The 15,151-nt window shown below is 40.4% G+C and overlaps 2 protein-coding genes across 6 annotated transcripts in view; one reads left to right on the forward strand and one right to left on the reverse strand.

The window, feature by feature from the left end:
• Positions 1–4,663, reverse strand: part of NUP88 (nucleoporin 88) — a 30,705-nt gene extending 26,042 nt beyond the window's left edge. The window contains exons 1-4 of one of the 3 annotated variants that reach the window (XM_036223043.1): positions 4,521–4,663; positions 3,837–4,220; positions 1,152–1,321; positions 285–410 (exon numbers count right to left, since the gene is read on the reverse strand). In XM_036223043.1, the coding sequence (XP_036078936.1) occupies positions 285–410; positions 1,152–1,321; positions 3,837–4,220; positions 4,521–4,559 (719 nt within the window). In that variant the 5' untranslated portion in view covers positions 4,560–4,663. Of the gene's footprint in view, positions 1–284; positions 411–1,151; positions 1,322–3,836; positions 4,315–4,520 lie in introns of all 3 variants that reach the window. The other 2 variants (XM_036223044.1, XM_036223045.1) reach the window with 2 other exon arrangements.
• Positions 4,664–4,689: 26 nt separating this feature from the next.
• On the forward strand, positions 4,690–15,086 carry RPAIN (RPA interacting protein). 3 transcript variants are annotated; one of them, XM_016133736.2, is made up of 7 exons: positions 4,690–4,819; positions 5,984–6,154; positions 7,161–7,221; positions 9,122–9,233; positions 9,390–9,453; positions 10,596–10,736; positions 14,940–15,086. In XM_016133736.2, the coding sequence occupies exons 1-7, from the start codon at positions 4,739–4,741 to the stop codon at positions 14,967–14,969; spliced, it is 660 nt and encodes a 219-aa protein (XP_015989222.2). In that variant the 5' UTR covers positions 4,690–4,738; the 3' UTR covers positions 14,970–15,086. The 3 variants fall into 3 exon arrangements, with proteins under 3 accessions (XP_015989222.2, XP_015989223.2, XP_015989224.2); XM_016133737.2 differs by lacking the exons at positions 9,390–9,453; positions 10,596–10,736; XM_016133738.2 differs by lacking the exons at positions 9,390–9,453; positions 14,940–15,086 and having other exon boundaries at positions 10,596–10,742.
• Positions 15,087–15,151: the final 65 nt, after the last annotated feature.

Consider the following 15,151-nt stretch of genomic DNA (forward strand, 5'->3'; position numbering starts at 1 on the left):
TCCAAAATAGAGATATAATGAAAAGATAGATTATTTTAATAGTATTTATAGGTCGGATTAGGAAAAGAGAGACTAGAGTCAGGAAGACTAGTTGAGAGGGAATAGCAGTAATTAGGGATGTAAGTTAGGACATTCTTAAATGATTGAGAATTATGTTACAACGTCCATCGGATAAAGCATCACAACATCCAAGGACCCATTTAGTGGTACCTTGAGCTATTAACTGGCAAACAGAAACAGAACCTCCCCCACACAAAGCTGTAAGACATAAAAATGAAATTTACCTTATTACGTTGTCTGATGTTAACAGCACTATGTGGGGATCTAGCATTTCACTTGGATACCAGGCAGCATGCTTTAGAGTCAGAGAAGTAGAACTGGTGAAAAATCTCTCAGCAATTGGAGTGGTACTAAAATAAAGACAAAAATTTTCCAAAAACATTTTGTAGAACTTGGATGAAAAACCTTCTAAAGGAAAATCTATTTTAACACTCTCTGCTCTTCTTTCCTTCAAGTATCTCTCTTAAGTCCTGCTGAGAGAGCATTCAAAGCATCAGAGCATTCAGAGCATTTGATGACAAAGAATCAAAATTAAAATATTGTCTGAATTGTAGAGTATTTTATACTGTACTTTACAAGTGATTTTAGATATAGTATCTTATTTGATCCTTTTAGTAACATGGTAAAGAAACTACGAGGGCAGATATTATCATTCCTGTTTTGGAAGTAAGGAAACATTTTAAGGGGACCAAACCTATAAATTATGGAGCTAAAGGTGGTGGGTTTCTACCTTATATTCTTTTCAGGAGATGTTTCAGACTCTCACTTTTCTGGATTTGTTGGAAAAGAAAGTAATAGAAAAACAAAACTCAGCTGAACTTACGAGCAAAATGTCTGGCTCGCCGCTTTTAAAAAATCTTATTTCTACCTACTTGAAAAATGGCCTGAATTCCAATGAGAGCAATGTGATAGGTCAGACAGAATAAAAGTATAATCACATGTATACTATAAACATTACTACCACAGGAAACCAATATGCAGACCATCTGGAGTCCTCACAGTAAACACACTCTAAGAACTATTGGTCTTCAACAATTTTCTGCTTGTATTACAAATTATACACATAAACACTAAATGGAAATACAACTTACCTACAATTCACTGTTGATTTTCCACCTTCAAATTCAGAATTCTTCCCCCATCTTTTAGGTAGTTCTAATACCATAAGTCCTTTTATTCCTATAAGTGCTACATGATGTTGTGTTGGACTTAATAAGACTTGATAGATTTCAAACAGGGGTGGATTTATGCAAAGCAGTTTCTGAAATTAAAGCAAACTGGTCAAAATAGTTAATTTTAATATAAATATATGTGGCAGTCACTTGAAAGCACAGTACTGCTTTAGTTTCTCATAATTGTAGGATAATGAAGCATTCTGGATAATTACCAACACCTGGACCATTAACTAAAGAAATATTTTAACCATTTTAATTAGCATGTTATATAGAATGCATCAAATTTCCCTACCTTGATAAACACTACACATAACTTCCCTTTTATGATCAAGTTCCAGCCTACCGCTTCAATCTCAACTCTCCACCATTCCCCACTTGCTCTTTATACTCCAATCAGATCAACTTGCACTTCTGGATAATTATTACGTTTTGTTATGCCTCTATGTCTTTGCATAACTGTCCCTCATTTTCCTTTTTTTAGCAGGCTAACACATTCTTGGAGACTCAGCTTCTACATACTTTCTTCCAAAGAAAACATCCCTGATCTTCTGGCCAGGGATAAATGCATCTTATCTGCACTCCTATAGCACACTCTGGACAATTTTATTATAATTCTTATCACCCTGCATTCTAATTATCCTTTTACTTGTTTATCATACACAACTATGAATTACCTATATGAATTATTTATGGATCTGTGTTTTTCCTCTCTGTATCTTTAACATAGTATGTAGCATATTGCTGACTCACTCTCAAGATATATTTTAGTGAACAAATGAGGAGCTCAGAAGTATAAATCATAATTTCTGTTATGTAAAAATAGTACAATAAAATAGAGAATGGCTTCAAGAACTTCTGCAACAAGTAAAATGGTGCTTTACCTACACAGATTTAATATGTAACAGTGTTTGTCTCAGTGTCATATGCCCTAAAAAAAAAAAAAATTAACTTCTGCTATTGGTACTTCTGATTTTTTTTCTCATGATCATGTCGAGTTCCCATTTTCATTTCTTTCTACTTTCAGTAATAAACCATGAAACTGCCAATACATTGCTTATTTTTAGATAAGACTGTTCTGAATACGAGATTTCTATTAATTGTTACTGATGTCTATAACACTTTTTTTTTTTTTAAGCTGTCCTCTGCTGATTCTAATCAAATTGTTTTTTCTTCTGTCAGTGGTTCTTTCCTTTTCCCTATCTTCTCAACCCCTGATTTTCTATTTGATTTTGACAGTCTCTCTCAAATCAGAGGCTGCCTTTCTTCTGCTATACATACAATCCAATTACCTTAAATCTCTTGCGATAATCACAAGATTTAGGGGTTTGTTTTGTTTTGAAGTCACTATTCATGCTTTCATTAACGTTTAAAGTTGCAACTCATGCTAAGCTGGTTTCTTGCCTATCTCTGAGATTTTGATACTCTGCAGGATTGATGGTCATTCAGATAGTCACCAATATTTACTGAGAGCTTATATTTTTCAGGCAGTCGGTGAAGTGCTGGAAATACAATAAAAAAAAAAAGTAAGGCAGACAGCTTCTGCCTTAATGTTTAGAAAAGCAGACAATAAACAAACAAGTATGAATAATATAACCATGACTGTGCTAAATGCTGCACAGCAATGTAGGATGCTAGTGAAATACGGTGTGCTGAGCATCTGATAATTACTCTTGTAAACTGAAACTTTAGATTGTAGACTTGTGACCTATTTTCAAAACTACAAAAATATAGCTACCACCTTTTAAAATTCAAATCATTTCTCATTATCAAGAATCAGCGACACACAACAGATGTCACGTGTTAGAATGGGTACCGAGTCTTTACATTTTTAATCTTTAAGAGAATCAGTTTATTACAAATAAATGTTTCCATAAAGCAATGTTTGATTACAGCAAGTCTGGAATACTTTCTGATCTTACCCATTTTCACATGTTGTTGGCTTATCAAAAAAAAACAAAAACAAAAATCCCTTCCAACTTTGGGAATGGCTTACTTTTCTAAAAAGGAAAAGAATTAACAGGGAATTCCTCCTCCACTTCAGGATCGAAACTTGGTGCTTTCAAATCTACTACCTGACTTGATGCTCATAACAAACCTAAGTTAAAATTATCTCTATTGTTTTATAAATGTCACGTCATGAATGAGGTTTCTTAGGACAACCTACTAAAAACAGCGACTGCACCCAAACTCTCTTATCCCCTTACCCTGCCTTGTTTTTCTCCAGAGCACTTGCATCATAGATCTGTTGCTGATTATTCCGTGGTCCTTCTCTTCCTCTCAGGCCCCAAGAACCTCAAGCACCTTGAGAGCATGAGTTCCTATAATTGTTTCTGGCACAGTGTAGGAACCAATAAACATTTGCTGAAGGAATGAAATACGCAAAGAGGCTACAAAAGGTTATATGACCATGCAATAGCATAATGAAAATAAGAAAGAAGAGACTTTTCCACTCGGAGTTGGACGTCCCCGAAAGGATGTCTGCTTACACTTGGGCACCACATCTACCAGAAGACGAAAAGTTGCCAGAATGGGGAGGGAACAACAAAAAATACTAGCTCAGATCCCAGCCGAGGGGCATTTACAAGATTAGCTTGGCCGTACCTTGTACTGGGAAAGGAAGGGCTCTTCACCCGCGCCGCTGAGGCCCCGAAGGCGAACAACTGAGAAAGAACTGTCTTGTTGGTCCCACAAGAAGAGTTCTCCGCCGAGGCCTAAGACTAGGTTTCTCGTCAGCAACTGCGGCACCGGCGGCAGTGACGAAGGCAGTGATGAAGAAGCTGGTTTCTCGGTCTTGGCTGGGCTCTGGTTTTTCAGTCCCTCCCGGAGTCGCAAGAACACAACGTGGTTAGGAAGCCAGGTCTGCCAGAGCTCACTGTCTGCCGACAGTCCCTCGGCGGCCGCCATCTTGTCCCAACTGCTCTCTTCGCTGCAGTTGCTCAGCCCGCCGCTGAGCTCAGCCAATCCGCGGCCAGCCCTCCACAGCTTCTGCCAATCATCAAGCAGGCAGCCCGGAAGCACGAGCTAGAGCTAGGGGCGGGGCGAAGGTGAGGCCAGCACCTCAGGCAGGGGGGCATCGTCCCTAGTGAAAAGCCGATCACCAAACATTTATTCTGAAGCCAAAGCGGGCAGGACGAGGTCAACAGACCATTGCCTGCTTAGAGAAAGTTTTGGTACCGCGTGAAGTCTAGAACCTGGGAGAGAACCTGACACCTGTGTATCCGATAGCTTATTGGACACCTACACCTGGGTAAACCTAGGAGTTCAAAACCTTCCCTTAAGACTTACCTCTCTCAATCCAGCGTGGGTTAACATCACAAATGTCATTATTTCAGTCACCCAGCCTTGGGTTACCCAAATCTTTTTCTGTGTTGGGGTGGCCAGTAAGATAACACTTTCCAGGATCCCCTGCCATGTAGTGCGATCTGCGCCCCCAAACTAAAACTCCCAGGGTCCTGCGCGCCACCCCAGGGGCGGGGCCTTCTGGCGGCGACTACTGCGGAGAGATGGCGGATCCCTCAGGATCTCAGCGCCAGTCGCTGTACAAACCGTTGGGTTCGCCTTCTTGGAAAGAGGCTTTTAGGCAGGTGAGCGTGGGGTTTGAGAAGTGTGGTCTGGGCCATCACACACAGGAACTGCACTTCTCCGTGCCTTCGCCTCAGCACAGCCGAGTGAGACAGGTACCGGGAGCGCCTGGCTGGTGGAAGTAGACCTGGGCCTCAGGCTTCCCGCTTGTACATCTGGGCCTTGGCCACCGCCCGGCCGCCTCGCGTATTTTCTGGACCGCTGGGTGTGGGATTAGCTCGGGCTGGCCCAGTTCCGGGAGCCTTATTTGTGGATTTGGGTTTGTTTTAAATTTGAAGTGTGGTCATTTACACTCCTCTGCATTCTGCAATGGCAGCACCTGCTGTTGTTGCGTAGGTTGTCACCGAGAGAAGCTCTCTGTCTACTGGTCTACTGTATACGTACCTTATGTGAGGGAAAAATTATTTTTGTCAAGAGAGAGCCTCTATTCAGAAGATCCTCAGTTACTAAGTCTTAGCAGAGTTGTACCTCATGTCTGACCTAGTCTGAACTCAGCATGGTTCCTGTAAGTAGTATTGCCTTGGTCTACAGGAATCCCATAAGTAGAAAGTTAATCTGTTGCCAGAAGTGACTGTTGACATCATAGTTTCTCAACCTTCCTACTATGGTTTCTCAACCTTCCTACTGACGTTTTGAAAAAGGTATTCTTTGTTGTGGGGGGGCTGTTCTGTGCATTGTAGACTATTTAGCCTCTACCCACTGGATACCGGTTGCCCTACAACTAGAGCTATGACAACTAAAAATGTTTCCAGATATTGCCAGATATTCCTTGGGGGACAGACTTGCTCCAAGTTGAGAAACACTGTGTGTAGGAAGCGGCTACCATAATGTTACGTAGAGAAGCAGGAATTTGGAGGCAATCTAAATATACTGTAATAGGACAGTGGATGCGGAGCTATTATTATCCAAACATTAAGGAACCTGGTGTTGAAGATAGAACATGAAATATGGTGATATGGAAATACATGAACAAAGCATCGTAATTTTATCTTTCTACAAGTTGATAGGACTGGAGGGGACTATGCAAAATTAACAATAGTTAGGATTACAGTTGAAATTGTCTATGAATTTCTGTTAATGTTTTAACAACTAATCTAAGAATTTTTTTTTAATGGAATTGCTAACCTTCCTGCCTCCCTCACCCCCATCTTTCTCCTTCTTCCAAGGGATGCCTGGAGAGAATGAGAAACAGCCGGGATAGGCTCCTGAACAAATACCGCCAGGCTGGAGGCAATATGCCAGGGAGAACTCAGAACACCCTTCTAGTGCAAGAGGTGATGGAAGAAGAGTGGAATGCTTTACAGTCAATGGATGGCGGTCCAGAAGTCTTAGCTCAGGTTAGGCTGGGATACATGTTTTTAGGGAGAGTGCTATAGCATCAAGAATGCGAAGTATCCTTTCTCTACCAATTTCCCCAAGTCTTCAAACCCTTAAGCCCCCAATCAGGATTGTAATAGTCTTTAACCCAGGTTCTCCTACCTTTAACGTTAGACTCTTCTAGAGTGATGATTCCCAAATACCAGACTGTCCACCTGCTGTATCTTTGCATTATAATCCCTTGTGAAACTAAAAAGAAAGTGATTTCAGTCTTTGACTCTACCCCTGGAAGTTTTGATTCAGTAGTCATGGGCTAGGAATACTTTCTTTTTAAAAAGGTCTCCAGGAGCTTTCTGATTCTGATCTCAGCCAGAATTGGGAGCTGAATGTGAATAGGAAACCATTTACTATGTGTCACTGGATTAGAAATCTGGAGCTGTGAAATTCTGATCCTGGTTTTGTTATTGATTCTTAATTCCATTCTGCCTCTTGACCTTTAGTTTTCACATTTATGAAATGAAAACAATAATGTCAGCATGGTGAGTACTATAAGAAAAATGTGGAAAACTGCTTTGAAAACATTAAGGCTTTCTATAATAATGATACATTTATTCAGTGCCTTCTGTGTGTCCTATTGTATGCCAAATGTTTGTGTTATATAATCACAGTCAGAGCTCACAATAACCTCAGGTAGGTATTATTTCCACTTTACAGAAGCCCAGTCTGAGGTTTACAGGGATTAGGAACTTTCTAGTGGCCACATAGCTTTGGGAGAACCATATACTTAGCTTGTGCTCTATAGGGTCTCCCCCAAATTAAGTGCCATTATTTTGTTACTGGGTAGTTTAGTCATTTGTTGATGACTTCTCAGCATGACCACATCACTTCATTGTCATCATAGTCTACAGAAGGACTGGACTGATTTCCTCAGGTAAACCTTCAAGCTAGCCTCCAAGTATGAATCATTGTGAGGCTTGTCAGTTGATTATAACTTCAGACCTCTGATAACTTTACTTTCTTTTGCAGTTAGAGCAGCCGATGGACTTGGCTGTGCTGGAGGAAATCCAACAGGAGCTGATTGACCAAGGTGAACTCTGGGATTGGGCCTTCCTGCCTATATCTAGCTACTCTAAAGCTGACCTTTTTTCTAAACATACTTAGTTCTTAATACCCCTCCTCTATTTCCATCTTCAGTCAAGTGTCCAGAAGTCTCTGTTTTTACTCTGAAGTCTTGGCTGTCTGTCTTCCCAGTAATAAGAATCTTCAGTGTGCTAGGCATTGTGCTCTGATTCTCCTTCCATGCTTATTTTTTCCTTGTGGCTACTCTGCAAGGTAGTATGAGACAGAAAAGACTGGTATCTTACACAGGATGCACAGCCAGTGGAGATGAGAGGCAAAATCAGTTTTATAAATCAAGTTCTCATGTTTATTCTACTATTCTACAGTACCTCTCTATTAATAGATTAGTAGTAATCCTGTCACCTTGCAGGATATAGTATATGATCAGATCTCTTGTGCTACCTAAGTTAAGTGCCTTCTCTCTCATCCATTAGTTACTGACTCCCCAGGGTCTTGTGAAAATCCACTCCCTGAGGCATCCATAGTATTGTAGAGTACATAATTTAGCACCTTATATATAATTCAGTTATTTATTTCACATAGGTGTATTTTGAGTAGGCTTAGTTTTTATCATCTGTAAAATAGAGATAATAGACCTAGCCTATAAGTTTGTTTGTAGGCTTAAATAATATGTGTAGAAGACTTAGAGAAGGACCTGGCATATACAAAGCTTTCAACAAATGATAGCTATTATTATGAGGATACAAGACCATGGACCCTTGAGCCAAATTTCTAAAATTCACTTTTCAGCTTTATCACTTTAGCTTATGTGGCACTGGGGAAAGCATTTAATCTCCCTGTGCTTTACTTTCTTGATCTTTAAAATAAGGCTAACATTAGTGAAGAAATTACCATATGTAAAGGACTTGAAATAGCATTTGGCACATTGTAAGCGCTATGTAAGTGTTAGTTATGATTGGTATTATTGACTCGTTAGACTGTAGATTTTTTTTTTTTTAGTTATCTTTTTTATGGATTCATCTTTCACCCTCACATATAAAACCTACCATAGTCACAAAGCAAAGGACTTACTAAATATTTCTTCTGGATTATATTTTAAAACTACAAAGTGTTAAGGATTTACTGTGTTCTGCCATACTCAGTCATAAAGAATACTCTGGAACAGAGCTTGGTAAACTTTCTCTGAAGGGCCAGATAGTAAATATTTTAGACTTTATGGTCCATCATTTCTCTTTGCAAATACTCAGTTCTGGTGTTGTAGTATGGGAACGGCCATAGACAATACATAAATATATGAACATGGCTATGTTCCTGTATAATTTTATTTAAAAAACTGAAGGTGGGCTGGATATTGCCTGTGGGCTGTGGTTTGCTGACCCCTGTCAAAGTCTGCTCCTCAAGAGCAGAGACCAGTCTTTTTCATCTTTGTATCCCATGCCTACCACATAGTAGGTATCATTGTGTATTTGTTGAATGAATGAACACACAAGATTCTGAACAACACAGATTCTAAATATATGGACATTGGGGAACGGATCGCTTTATACTTAGCAGGGCAGGCCTGGAGTTAGAAATAAATGCCCTATAAGTATTAGCTTTTTCCAGCTCACCCTGGGACCCTGACACTCTACATCTCTGCTTTTATGGCCTCTGGAGATGTGTGAAAGTTTACTCCTTGTCCCTTAGCCTCACTGCTTCACCTCTTGTGCTCATAACGAGAGGACAGACAGGAGGGGAGGGATCCAACAAAAGGAAGTCCCATAGCAGTAAATATCTAGTGACTGGTAGTGTGATTTTGCCTGTATTTTATTCTGCGTGGATGAAGCCTTTGAAGGTGAAGCTTGACATTAAAAACAGCAATCTAGGTAAATCACGGTGAAGCACTTATACTGTCCATTGCCTTGCAGAACAGTCCATTATCAGTGAATATGAGAAGAGCTTGCAGTTTGATGAAAAGTGTCTCAGCATCATACTGGCTGAGTGGGAAGCAAACTCCCTCATCTGTCCTGTGTGTACAAAGTAAGAGTTTTCCAAATCTTTTCAGCATTATTGGTTCCCATGTCCCACTCCAAGGTGGGTGGTATGTCCGTCCCCCTCCCCAATTTGTTATCTGGAAAGATTTGCGTATCCTGGTCTGCTGGCCATGAAGTTCTGGGATCCCGATTCTGCCTCTAGGTACAACCTGAGAATAACAGGCGGTGTGGTCATGTGTCAGTGTGGCCTGTACATCCCATGTCATGTAAGTGTTCCACACACAGATTTTTGAGTCACCTCTTTCCACATATATCTACTTTCTTTAAGAAGCTTCAGTGGTGTGCTGGAGCCAACTGTGCACATCTTTTCCTAGCTCATGTTTAGTTCACCTTGGTAGTTTGAAATCAGCCATGGTGAGAATAATATATACAGTATGGAAATTGTTAAGCATTGCAAATCAGGGTGTTCCCTGCTCCCCTCCCATAGCTATTTGTTAAACACTTATAAATGTACCACTGCTTAAGATCTTTATAGAGAGCCTAGTTTAGAATTGGAAGCTCTTGTATCTGATCTTCCATAAAAATTTTCCATATATGAAGACACCTATATTCAGAATTTGTAAGCTTCAGTCATCTTAAAATACAGAAGGAGTCCTCTTATCTGACATGATGTGGACTGAAAGTTTGTCAGTTGGTTAAAGTGGCGAATTATAAAAATAAAACATTGATAGTACGTTTTGAACATACAGATTTGCTTGCCAGTCCTTGATTGGGGCTCTCCTGATTGGGCAGCTTAGTCTTTTTATGTAAACCCCTCTTACAATGCATAGTTTAGAGTTTCCAGTTTTGTTTCTGTAAAGCGCATTCAGAAGCTGAGTGTACAACTTTAGGATTTTTCCTCCCTATCTTTTATCTAACTTAACAGCTTTTTTTAAAGCAACTCATTTTTTTGAGTGTTTTCTAAACAGTCCTCTTATTATCACACACGAACAAACAACTTTATTTTCGTTCTTTTATTTCATTGGTTTACATAATGTGTACTTAAATTACCCTCAGTTTCAGCAGCAAGTTTAATTAGCACAAGCAAATCTGGGACCAAGTAATGCTGGCTCTTGGTAGGGATACAGTTGGCTGGTAGAGGCAGGAGTATAAAGGAGGCTCTGAGTGCTCCTGGTGCTGTAAGTGGCAATGTTTTTTATAGCAGGAGTGGAGAGCATTGTTCTGGAGAGGCGGTTAGATGGAGATTGGTTAAGAGATCTTTTTAGTACTATTATGAGCTCAATAGCGTATTTAAAGGTCCATGGAATCAAGCCATCACAGCAAGCCAATCATGAAGAATCAGGATTTTCAACCTGTTGACTATGAGGTAACTAATATTAGGTTGAGGTTTAACTTTTTTATTTTTTAGTCCCCAGAGTTGACAGAGCAGAAACTTCGTGCCTGTTTAGAGGTCAGTGTGAATGAGCACAGTGCACACTGTCCCCATATACCTGAGTTTTCAGTCACTGAAGGGACAGAAGAAAAGTCCAGTCTTCTCATGAGCTGTCTGGTAAGCCTCTCATGGGACCAGTGGTAAGACTGGATCAGTGTTCGGTTTTATTCCTGCCCTAGTAAAAAATAGCTTGGACCAGTTTATTTAAAAATTATTTTAAAATGTGGTTTATTTTCTAAGGATTTTACTTTAATAGAAAAGTGAAAGTAATGATTCAGTTCAACTAAAAGGCCAGTTATTCCCTGAAAGAGGAAGAGTCAGGCAGCACAGGATCATGGAGAGTGCATTGTTCTTGATAGGGATCCTGGTTGCACTGACTACTCTTATTTGATTAGCAGCAGTGGTCTTCGATGAAGCTGATTATTTTATATTCATAAGACCCAATTAGGCCATCCTGGTATTAGTTTCATAGAAGGATACAGAATAGGAAACACAGCAGGGCAGCATCCAGCTTGTCTCTTTAGCAAGAATTTCCCTAAGTGACAATTCAGGTGTGAGGGAGTAGGACCATACAAGTAGGTAGAGAGCCACCCTGGTTTAGAAGCGTTAAGCTTACTGTAGGGATCAGTACCTTTTACAATAACCTATGGATATAGCTTCCAGGTCCCAAGCAAGACCTTTGGGATTGTGAGCACTCTACACTTAGGGAAGTCTAAAACTTGACTTCGTACTGGACATTTATGGTTGATTCAAGGCCCTCTTATTCCAAATGCAGTTTTCCTATAGGAGTTGTTATTTTAAGCAATATTGCCCAGCAACACAGCCAACATTTCACTTTTATAAAGTTTCTTCTGTAAGTTATTTAATTCTACTCATTCATTAAAAAAAAATGTATTAAGGTCTACGACCATGTCACCCTGAACAAGCCCGATCTTGTCTCGGAAGCTAAGCCAGGTTGGGCCTGGTTAATACTTGGATGGGAGACCACCTAGGAATACTAAGTGCCGTAGGTGCTAAAAATAAATAAATTAAAAAAATAAAAATAAATAGTAAAAAAAATAAAACAGATTCAGGTCTCAGCCTTTTAGAAAAAATGTATTAAGGACTTTTTAAAATTCAAAAATATGCATTTTCTCCCAGATCTCAAGTTTAGGATTGGCTATTAAGAGAATACAGAAAGCAAGTAGTAAGTGCCCTTGGAGAGCCACCAGGGGAGGGTCTAAGAGGGTTCAGAGGAGATGATTTCATTTATGGATGAACTTCCTAAGGGAGGCATTTAACCTTGGCTTTGAAGTGTGGAATAGGATTTGGACATGTAGATATGGCAAGGCTAGGGAAGAGCATGAGTAGAAGATCCTCACCTAAAGTAAAGGTAGAGAGGCAGAAAATTGAGGAGCATATATGAAGAGTATCACATTCTGCTTAGCTGGAACTTTGGGTTTGTGAGAGAGGGAAGAAGCATGATCTTATGAGAAAGTTAATATAGTAGCTGCATATGTGAGATGTCTTGAGTCAGAAACATTTAAAAGGTTGTCCAGTGCTCTGTGGGAGAAGAGGGCTTGAACTTAAGCAGTAACAATGGGGTTGGTGTGGGTAGAATGGATGTGATGGTGTGGGTAGAGTGGATGTGAGAGGCTTAGGAAGTGAATTGATGAAATTCTGTAGCTGCAGATGTCAGGGTGGAGGAATCAAAGATGCGAGATTTTAAGGCTGGGTAACCAGGCAGTGGTGGGGCCATGTGTGGAAGACAAAGTTTGTGCAGAGAACTTCGGAGTTCAACTGTGGACATGTTGGATTTGAGATTTCTGTGAGACACTCAGGTTTTGGTGGAGTTAGGAGCTGAGAGTGACGGATAGCTTTAGAAGTCACTTGTTTCTGTATGATTGCTAAAAGTTGTACATGAGATGACACTGCCAAAGGAGGACTTGTAGAAAAGACCAATGATGTATTCTTGGGCATTGCCTACATTTTGGCTTCAAGGGAACAAGTGGAGGTGGAAGAACAGAGGCTGCAGAAGTGTGGAAGGTGTGGACATTTCCCAAAGGAAGGAGTTGAATAGGTAGCACCACTCACCATAGGGATTGAGGTAGACATTGATGACTTTATATAGATGATTTCGGTGGAATCAAAGGGTCAGGTAGCTACCACCTGATTTCAGTTTTAGTAATTTGAGTAGGGAGCCAAGAAGTAGAAACAGTAACTATTAGTTTTTCCAAGAAATTTAGCCATAAAGAGAAAGAAAGGTCCTAATTTGGCTTTTTAGAAGGAAGATCATTTGAGTGCATTTGTAAATTGAGAAGGAGGGCAAGGTGGTGGGAGTGGGTGGATAAGTGAGGAAATAAGGAACAGGAAACATTCAGATAAGTGATAAGATTTGGCTAAATGGTACTGCTACGAAAAGCTAAATCTGGTATTGGAGCCTAGGTTTCAATGGTTCTAGCACCCCTGCTATTTTCAGCTCCAGAGTCAGGCCTTGGTAGAGGGACACGGCTTTTTCTCAGATTGTGTATAAGGAGATACAGTGGGTGAAGTTTAGATAAAACCTGTCACTACTTCCTATAGATTACAGGTACATGCACCTTTCTGCTCCAACCATCTATAACTGCTTGTGGATTCTAAAATATGCAAGTGTTTTCAGGCCTCCATGCTCTTGCTTGTGCTATTGTCTGAAATGCCTTTGGCTCCTCCCACTCAGCTCAGGGATCATTTGCACAAATATTATTGAGCACTGCTATATGCCAGATAATCAGTGAAGCCTGACCCCTCATGCAGAATTGGCAGATTCTTCTTGGGCTTCCACTCTGCTTGCTGCTGTCTCTGTAGCACTCCTGCAGTTACCTGTTTAGATCCTTGTTCTCAAAGGCAAGGACCATATTTTTATTCCCAGTCCTTGGCACATAGGTAGGTCTAATGTTTGGAGCAATGAGTTGAAGTAGAGGAAGGAGAGTTGAAGGGGCATAATGTCAGATAGCTTTGGCTTCTGCCTTCTCAGTGAGTTGAACAACTGAGCCATTCACAGAGTATAGTGGAACTGAGCTAGAGTGTGGAGCTCCTTGAGTGTGTGAAAATTCCAGACCAAGCATGAGAGGGAATGGGTAGGACAATTAAAGAGGACATGAAGCATTGCCTAGTTGCTGAGTGTCCAGCTGCAGTTGTCTGCTCACCTGACATCAGTGCCCTGCAGCTCAGAGTAGCAGCAAAGCCAAGTGGAGGGTGAAGTTTGGAAAGACCGCTGTGAAAAGCATCAGCAGTTATAGAACATGATTGACAGTGCTGGCTCCTGGGTGGGCAGGGAGACCATTGTTGGGCCCTGAGGGCAAAGAAGAAGGGTGTCACTGCAAAGGTTAAACAGGAAAGGACAAAATTATTTCAGTAGCCTATGCCGGAGTTTACTGTTTTGAAAGGTAGATCATTTGGCATGCTCTAGAGTTCCAGTGTGCCACTTACTTGGTTTCACTTATAGGGAAACTATGGATCATTGGGTTCAATATCCAGTGAGGTCAGGCTATAGGGTGATTCAGCATAGATGGCGAGGATGAGGAAGATAGGTGTAGGTTACAGAAAGTGGGTATATATAGCCATAGGGCCTTGGAAAATTTGAGATGTGAGGAGTGGTTAGGGGTAGTCATAGGGATGCAATGTGCTAGACCCACCAGAAATCCAAGTATATTACCAAGTATATTACCTGTCAAGGTTAAATAGGATTCCTTAGCATAGTGGTGAGGCTGAGCTGTCAAGGAAGAGTCAAGATTAAACACAGGATTCCTTAGCATAGTGGTAAGGCTGAGCTGTCAAGGAATCAGAAGCCAGTTTTATACTTTGGTGCTGATTGTTAGGGGAAACCATGCTAGAATTAATGGGTCTCCAAGTTTTGATTGTTGTGAGCATGCATGGTTTGTACCTCCCTATGGCACATGCCTGTTTATCTTGTTCTGTGTTGAAGAGACCTCACCTCCTTGCTGGGCAATAAAAGCTGCCATCTCTGAGAAGTTTGAATAATCTTTCTGGTCACTGGTTTCCTGAGGGTGAAGGTATTTGATCAGCCCATCTCTAGGATTTGATCTTAGCTTAAGACTGCATTGCTTCTGCTGGTTTCAAAGGCAGTTGTTTTGAGTTCAGACTGGGGTCCAGCAAAGCCTGAGAACAGGACTCGTCAGCAGCTTCTAACTAAACCACCAAACTATTTCATAATTGTAACTTAACTCGGTGTCATCTCATGTCAGAATTCTAATTGCAGCGTAAATGTTATCACTGATTACAACTTTTAATAACATATTGAGACAAAACAATTTAAGCTAACTTTTTTCTATTTAAATCCAGGTTTGTGATACTTGGGCTGTGATCATCTAAAGCCAGCCTTTACATCATTCTACTGGGTTGGAAACAACTTGTTACATCTAAGAAGGGGCCTTGTAAATACAAATACTTCATTTATAACTTATTTTATATTAAAATTTTCCAAATGTCTCTGCTCTTGGTGTTTTGTAATGTAGGTCGAAGGGGAAGGAATAGAAATAGAAAAGACAAATCAC

Source organism: Rousettus aegyptiacus, unplaced genomic scaffold, assembly GCF_014176215.1.
Source record: "Rousettus aegyptiacus isolate mRouAeg1 unplaced genomic scaffold, mRouAeg1.p scaffold_m13_p_6, whole genome shotgun sequence".
NCBI lineage: Eukaryota > Metazoa > Chordata > Mammalia > Chiroptera > Pteropodidae > Rousettus > Rousettus aegyptiacus.